This window comes from Lucilia cuprina, chromosome 5, assembly GCF_022045245.1.
Source record: "Lucilia cuprina isolate Lc7/37 chromosome 5, ASM2204524v1, whole genome shotgun sequence".
Lineage (NCBI taxonomy): Eukaryota > Metazoa > Arthropoda > Insecta > Diptera > Calliphoridae > Lucilia > Lucilia cuprina.
The window spans coordinates 41,692,641-41,701,723 of record NC_060953.1 but is presented as its reverse complement, the minus strand read 5'-3'; the positions used below and the strand labels follow the sequence as shown (position 1 = coordinate 41,701,723).

The 9,083-nt window shown below is 28.6% G+C and overlaps 1 protein-coding gene across 4 annotated transcripts in view; it reads right to left on the bottom strand.

Moving 5' to 3' along the window:
* The window catches only part of LOC111685047 (phosphatase and actin regulator 4-like), a 95,227-nt gene extending 86,637 nt beyond the window's left edge, over positions 1-8,590 (bottom strand). For 2 of the 4 annotated variants that reach the window (XM_046952943.1, XM_046952946.1), the window contains exon 1: positions 7,989-8,589. In XM_046952943.1, coding sequence (XP_046808899.1) covers positions 7,989-8,448 — 460 coding nt within the window. In that variant the 5' untranslated portion in view covers positions 8,449-8,589. Of the gene's footprint in view, positions 1-7,988 lie in introns of all 4 variants that reach the window. The other 2 variants (XM_046952944.1, XM_046952945.1) reach the window with 2 other exon arrangements.
* Positions 8,591-9,083: the final 493 nt, after the last annotated feature.

Genomic DNA, 9,083 nt, shown 5'->3' with positions numbered 1-9,083 from the left:
ATAAAACTTATTTGTGCCAATTTTTAGAGAGATAGCAGAATATTTGACGTAATTATAGCATAAAAAGTTGAAATCGGGAGGTACGGTTGTATGGGGGCTAGGTGAAATTCAACCATTTTCAATAAACTTCGTCCTTGTGCCAAAAAACATGCTTGGTCCAAATTTCATCAAATTATCTTGAAAATTGCGGCCTGTACCTTGCGCACAAGGTTTACATGGACAGCCAGCCAGCCGGACGGATGGACGGACATGTCTTAATCGACTCAAAAAATGATTCTGAATCGATCGGTATACTTTAAGGTGGGTATTGGACCAATATTTTTGTATGTTACAAACATCAGCACAAACGTATAATACCCTCCCCACTATAGTGGTGTAGGGTATAAAAAAGTTTGCTATTATTAAATCTATAAATTGATTTCTTCTTCATTTGCATATATTATTTTATTGTTGCTTTCCAATAATTTTCATATAAATATTTTTGGGTTTTTTTCTTGGAGAAAAAGTTTTTGGCTTAAAAATATATATCAATTTGAAATTATAACTTTTGTGCATATATTAAATCAACAAATATAGTTTATCTTTTAAAAATATAAATATTATATTATAACAGATATCAATTTAGAAATGAGATTATACACAAAACAAAGTTTTAGTAAAACTTTGTTTGAAAAAAAGGCTTAAATTTCTGAGAAAATTCACTACAAAATCCTTGAGAAAAATAACAATAAAAGTAATATTTTATAGTATAAATAGATAAATAATTAAATATTAAATATTAAATATAAATTGTATTTTTTATACCCTACACCACTATAGTGGGGAGGGTATTATACGTTTGTGCTGATGTTTGTAACATACCAAAATATTGGTCCAATACCCACCTTAAAGTATACCGATCGATTCAGAATCGTTTTTTGAGTCGATTAAGACATGTCCGTCCGTCTGGCTGGCTGTCCATGTAAACCTTGTGCGCAAGGCACAGGCCGCAATTTTCAAGATAATTTTATGAAATTTGGACCAAGCATGTTTTTTGGCACAGGGACGAAGCTTATTGAAAATGGTTGAAATCGGTCCATTATTTCACCTAGCCCCCATACAACCGTACCTCCCGATTTGATATTCTGCTACCTCTCTAAAAATTGGCACAAATAAGTTTTATATAAGTATAAATGCAGATTTCCGTTAGGATCGGCCTATATTTGACCCTAGCCCCCATACAAAGCCTCCTTCAAAAAATGACTTAAACGTCTAAAATTTACTTGTAACCATTTGTATCGCAATGAAACTCAACAAAACTAACCGTTATTTAGAAATATATCCTTTTCCCAAATTTACCGATGATCAGCCCATATTTGACCTATATAAAGCCTCATTTAGAAATTTTAGTTTTTTATCAATAAATTGCTTAAATATTTTGGAATTATGGTAATATTCAACATAAAAGTTTCATTATAAAAAATAAAAAATTTATAAAAAGTAAAAATTTTAAAAATATACTCATGGTGTAGGGTATTATATGGTCGGCCATGCCCGACTATACTTTCCTTCTTGTTTATTAGCAACTCATTTATTTAATTATTTATTACTTTTTTTAAATTTCTAGTATTTCTCGTTTTCTATTTACTAACAAAAACATCATAATTTTCTTCCTTAAAGTATGCTTCATATAAAAAGTATTAACTATAAAAAGCCTTTCATATATTCTAAGCTCTATTGCTGTAAACAAAATAAATCCTATTATAGTTTGAAAATGATTTTCTAGTCTATTTGATAAACATACGAACAAATTAAGAATGATTGCTATAAATCGGAAACAGAAACATGTAGAAAACCTAAATATTCAAATAGAGTTGCTATGGCAGAAATTTACCACCATTAAAGAAACTCGAATTCATAAAATTTTCTTTCATTAAAATAGTTAAAAAGTTTGTAAAAGTTGAAATTTGTATTTTTGTTTAACACTAAAATCAGTGAAATTTAAAAAATGCCTATATGTAGGCTTTGATTTTTGTTTCAAACAGAAAAATACAAATTTTAAAGCAAACAGTTATGTTTCAAGTTGTATTTGCTAAGAAATAATATCAAATTTAATGCTTGCAGATTCTTGCTTTAAAATTTTATGAAATAGTTGGCATACTTCAAGGCGGTTTGAATTAGAAGTTGTATATAATCAATAACATTATGCAAAAAAAAAACGTATATATTTTGAAAAAGGTAAGCTAAAGATATATCAAAGAAACCTCAAAGTATGTAAAGAAAGAATATTTTCACATCATAAGATTTGTAAAAGCTATAGAAATAATAACCATGGTAAAACATGCTTTTAGCATACAAATTTAAATCTTTTTTACATTGAACTAAGGTAAAACCGTCTTAAAATCTTTTATAGCAGATTTTTTAAACTTTGTTAAAAAATATGAAGTTTTTTTTAGATATTTAAAAAAAGACATTTTTAAAATGAATTTCCTATTATTTTAGATTCCTGTCTTATTATTTGAATATTCCAAACATCTTTTAACTTTACTTAAAATTTTTAATTTAATTATTATTTAATTGTTATAAAAGCCTTCATCTATATGTCCCATCTTTCCTTAAATACAATAAATCTTAGCATAGTTTAAGGCAATTTAACTTTGTCTTTACACTTGTTTTTTTTTTTTGGCTATAACATTATTAGTTTCTTAAAGTTTTGTTATTGGGTGTCTGTATAATTTTGTAAAGATTATTTCTATTGTTAAACACTTCATTTAAATTAATTGTAAATTGTTGTTGTTACGATAATATTTATAGCATACCTTAAGGCTAATTGCTTGTTAAAATTTGTCGTTTAAAATAGTTAAATGAATAGATTGTGTAGATTGCTTTGTCTAGATAAAACAAAACTTAATTTTAAAATCGTTTTCCAATGAATTATTTAGTAGAAGTAAGAAAATAGACTTAGCCAGAGTTAGATAATTGTTATTACCACAAATGTGGCCAATACGAAATAGACAAAACGTTATTGCTTATATTAATGATAATTAGTGTGTTTTGAGTATTATTGGGTTATTAATAATAAACATTCATAGTGAGTCTAATGTGAACTCCTTTGCCAGCCTCTCAGGTGGGAACCGAAGCCACGGCACCCGGTTTACCAGACTAGTATAGTAACCTTTTAAAGGTCACTATACACATCGTTAGTATTCCCCAGAATTTTGTAGAAAATAACTGTACATAATTTCCCCCGGGGGCATGTTAACTTGGTGAAGCCTCCACCATGGTCTTATTGCAATTCCGGGGTATGAAGAGGTGGCCAATACCTCTAGTCTGGCCGGGACTAAAAAATTAGTTATAGTCTACTGTTACTACCGGTAGGCAGTTGTCCGCAGGACTATGTCCTGGCTCGTTGGTGAGGTTCCTTCGGGATTCTCGTAGTGGCAGTGATTTAATTCGCGGGGAGAGTAAGTGGCGGTTAAAAGTCTGATGTAGGGTAAAGACAATATTTCGGGATAAGTTCGGTGCTGTTGCCGAAACAACAGATACCCCATAGAGAAGAGACTGTTGGACTAAGCGTTGGAAATGAGTTGGTATTAATTATATATGGTACAGGATGAATGTGAGGTATCATATACATATGATACCATTGAATTTTCCTTTCCTTGTCCAGATATGTTCAGACTATACTCTGTTCATATCAGAATTACCACAATGTGTCCCTGTGAGTAAGAACAATGCTTTATGGATCCGTGCTTCGGTCCACCGGTCTCTAGGTTCTGTTGCCTAATCAACAGAGGCCATCCAATGGCCGGAGATTAGATAGCTCGAGTACTACTTAAGCAAAGTACTTGTGCATGGACCGGTCAAAGCCAATGTATAAAAATTGCTACCTGAGATCTTCATTGAAGAATAAAGGGGCGATGGTAGACCGTTTTCAAGTCTAACCAGTGGATGAAAAAGACCACCGTGGGGTAGGGCATCATGCTAGGTACTCTCGTAAAACTCTACACATTTATTGTGCATAATTTTGTAACATTCTGAGGACTTTTCCCATTTTGTCTTCTTTTAATTCTATCATAAATATTTTCATTTTTTTAATATTTTTTTAATGATGTTGTAGACAAACTAATAAGCGCCAAAAAGATGACTAATATTATGTTGTTCAACTTTTATGCAAAAAAATTTAATAAGAAATTTTGCCTAATGTTATGCTATAGATATTTTTAGTTACAGTTTTCTAGCGAAATCTTATAAATGCAAAAAAAAGTGTTAATAATAAACAATATGTTTCAGAGACAGATAAAGGGGATAAGAACTAGAAAATCTAATAGTTATGTCGTCTTTTAGAAATAACAAACTTTTAATGACTTAAAGTATGATAAAATTACATAAAGAATATAAAACAAAAGCTAAAATATTTCTCAAATGTTTTAGCTTTTATTTTGAAACGTCTTTGGTCATTATTAGCTATGACGTTTTGTAAAAGTATTTACCATCTTTTGAGGCCATGAACGAATCAATCCAATTTTAGCTATCAATTTCTTAAACGTTTTCTGGCAAAAGACATACATAATGGCACTGTATAGAAAGCTTCTAATACTACCTACTTTTCAGTTTTTAATATAACCTCCTAAAAGTAGATTATAAATTTCGTTAAATGTTATTTTACTTAAAAACTCACCTTAAATTATATTTTAAATTTGTTTATTAAAACATCAATTTAAATAAATTAATTGTGAAACATTGCCTTCAATCTTTCAAAGCTTCTACATTTTTTTAAATGAATTTTTAATTAAAACAAAAGCCATTTCTCTAACAATATGTTTTATTTATATTAATAAACTATTTTATCAATAGAAATACAATTGAAATCAAATTTGTTTAGCATACCAGCAGGCGCAATGATTCAATAAAATTCTTTTATTGTTGCAAAAGTTTAACAGCAATAAAATGGTTGAAAAACAAATGTTTGAATAGAATAGAAATAAACTAAGTTCATAGAGTTTAAGTGTGAGTGTGTGGGTGTTTGTATTTGGTGTTAGAAAAAATTTTGTAAATATAAGAACTAATTGTTATTAAAAATAACAAATAAAAAATAAATAAAAGAGATAAATTTGAAAAAAAAAATGTTTTAAAAGGGAAATTAAAAATACATTTATTTTTGCTCGTAAAGAAAATTTTAAATGAGAATTTTTTATTTGAGAGATTTTTAAGACAATATATAAAAATTTTAAGGCAACTCTACATTTATATTGCCTATTTTAAGGAGTTGAATACAACTAGCTTCAAACACTTTAGCAATATGTATCTTAATCAAACAGTAAATCAATTAAAAATGTTTGGTGAAAGTATTTTTGCGAAAACTTATCAAAGGACCTTTTTTCCTGTTATTATTGAAGCACAAAACAACAGCCATAAAGTATGCAATATAAATTATATATATATTTATAACTGTACATCAAAAACGATATTTGATTGATGCTGTAAACATTTAACTTGATCAACTTGATCAAAAAAAAATCAATAACCTTCCCATTTTTTGACAGAACAAATCAAGTCGTAACAAAACAATTTTATGCACAAAATGGTTGACAACTGAAGCATAACTTTAGGCTACATGTACAAAATAAATATATACATAGTTATCAAAAGATACATATGGTTATTAGGGCGGTATCAAACGCTTATAAATACACTTTAATTATTATATATATTCATTACTGTTTTGTTACCTTACTATATATTACCAATCAAATATTAGTTGGTTCGAAGGACCAATTTTTGGTCAATCAATCAAAGACTTTCTTAGCATAACTTTGTTCATAATTTTTTAGCTTTGATATTGCTCCAGTATTACGTTAGTAAATACTATATAAAACAATTTTAAAGTAACAGTTTGTAAAGTATATAAAAACAGCAAAGAAAACTAATTGAAATAAAATAGAAAAAAATGTATAGCATACACATATGGGTACCAAAACATTGTGTATAAAATGTATTACAAAGTTGTCAAACGATAATGATGTTAACAATAAATGTCATTTATTATTATTTCAAATAAAAAATATGTTTTTCGTTATTTTTTGGGGTTTGTTATTAAATATGAAAATAAAATTCATAAAACTTGTCAAGAAAAAAATCATAATTGATTTGTGAGTAGCACAGCAGTAGGGTTGGAAATTATAGGTATAAATATTTTATTACAAAAATGATTGATGTCATAAATCTAATCAATTTTACAAAAGCTAAATTAAACTTGTTATGTAAAATTTTGGACGACACCTTTCAGAATTTGTTATAAATTTTGTCAACTGTCAGCAGGTTGTCAGATAGAAGCAATTTTGATTAAACTAATACATAGTATTGTTACATAAGAAGCTGGAGACGGAGCTCCCGCTTCTTATATATTTACATTAAGCTATAGTAAATAAATACTGACATAAAATGCTATATAGACCAACAATATACTAATTAGAATATAGCATAATAGACTGATCTATAGTCCATAATAAAAATAAAATTTAGAACATATAGTAAATATATGTAGATCAGATCGTAGAATGAAGTCCAAGCTGCTCTATAGTACAGATATTGAATGATCTTTAAACCATGCTATAGACTGATATATAATACAAACTATAGAATGATCTATAGTCTAGTCGGGACAGATTAAAGTCTAAACTAAAGACTAATCTGTAGTACAGTCTGTAGAATGATCTTTAGTCCAGACTATATATCTTTTCAGTAGTTTATATTACAGACTGATAACAGTTTACGCACTGACTGATCTTTAGCTGTAAACTGATCCACATTTTTGATTATCGTTCACAATTGATTAATAGTTCAGACTAAAGACAGAACTATAGTTCCGACTATAGACTGAAACACGATGTAGATTGATCAATAATTCAAGCAATAGACTGATCTATAGGTTAGATAATAGATATAATAATAGTACACGCTATAAACTCATCTATAGTTCTGACTATACACTGGTCTATACTCAGACTGCAAACTGATCTAATCCAGAATATAGACAAATCTATAATCTAGACTATAGAATGATTTGTAGTTCAGACTATAAAGAGATCTTTAGTACAAACTAAATAATAATATCTAGTTCGGACTATATAAGGAGCTATAGTTCTCACCCCAGAATGATATCTACATCAGACTGTTCTATAGTTCTGACTATAGACAGATCTATAGTTCAGACTACAGGCCGTTATATAGTTCAGACTATAGATCGTTCTATAGTTCAGACTATAGACTGTTCTATAGTTCAGAATATAGAATGTTCTATAGTTCAGACTATAGACTGTTCTATAGTTCAGACTATAGACTGTTCTATAGTTCAGACTATAGACTGTTCTATAGGTCAGACCATAGACTGTTCTGCAGTTCAGACTATAGACTGTTCTATAGTTCAGACTATAGACTGTTCTATAGTTCAGACTATAGACTGTTCTATAGTTCATACTATAGACTGATCTATAGTTTAGACTATAGACTGATCTATAGTTTAGACTATAGACTGATCTATAGTTCAGACTATAGACTGTTCTATAGTTCAGACTATAGACTGTTCTATAGTTTAGACTATAGACTGTTCTATAGTTCAGACTATAGACTGTTCTATAGTTCAGACTATAGACTGATCTATAGTCCAAAATCATCGTATGTCAGACTGCTCTTTGGTTTAATTTACACACTGATCAAAGTCCGGTAGAAGACTGATCCAAAGTAAAGTGTAGACTAATTTACAGTTGCTGATCTATAGTCTAGACTTAAGATTGATCTACAGTCCAGACAAACGGAGTTTTGTAGAGAATGTAGTCTTATCTATAAATCGGACTATAGACAGACTTGTAGTATATACTTAATTCTGATAATATAGATTAGACTTTATACCAGTTTATGCTCCAAAATGACGACTGATCAGATTTCATAATTCCAGTCTATAAAAATATCTCTAGACTTTAATTTTTTCCAAATTTCATTATTCTCACCTAAAGATCTCTTTACTGCTGCACTCTTGCTAGGTGTGGTCGAACGTCGATAGCCTTCCGAAAGAAAAGCGGGTGGCGGTGTAATGGGTGGAGCCGGTATACCCAAATCACTAATAGGTGATGTTGAAGCCGATTTTGATTTTGGAGGAAATTCCGTGGTGGGTGATGAAGTCGATGAAGAAGCCTTATTTCCACCATCACCGCCATGATATAATTCCAAATGATGACGATCACAACGACGTCGCCGTCGTATATTGGGTGCTAAAGTTTTCATAGTTGTATTCGTATTTCGACTGTTGTTGTTGTTATTTTCGAATAAACAGGCGGCTGCTTTAGAGCCGTCTTCTTTGGAATTTAAACGTAAATAATAGACTTTTAAAACTGGAACTTGTTGTTGCTGCTGTTGTCGATTTGAGGGTAACAATTGTGGATATTGTTCGTTTTGCTGATAGTGTAACATTTAGTTTTAAATATATTTGTTTTAAAAAAATATATGTATATTTTTTTAATTCTTTTAAATTATGTCTTTTGTTAAGATCTGGGATTTTCTTTTTTGGAATAAAATATTGACACAAAAATAGTTGTTTTTATGTATTAATTTTCTACTATTTAATTTTGCTTTAATAATATATTGTTTTTATAATGTTTTCATAAAATAGTAACTTTAATTGTTTATAATTTTTGGTGATTTTTTTGTTTGTTTTTTTGTTTTGTTATTTATATAATTTTATTTAGTAATAATTTTTAAAAACATTTATATTAGAGTTAATTTGAGTGTATGCGTGTGGAAGCTTATTAGGTTTTTATTTATTTTGTTGTAGTTTGTTTGTAAATGTTGTTTTATTTATATAATTAATTATAATTTATAATAATGTTGGTTTTGTTGTTTAACTTTAATTATTTTTATTATTTAAATAGGATTTAATTTATTTTAGTTATTTTAGATTTTTTTTGTTTTATATTTTATTTGATTTTTTTTATTTGTAGAAATTTTAAAACCACAATTATATTTATTTGAGTAAATTAACTTTTTTTCTGTTTTTTTTTTTTGCTGTTATTTCTACTAAAAATGGAAAAAAGCTGTAAGTTTGTTGT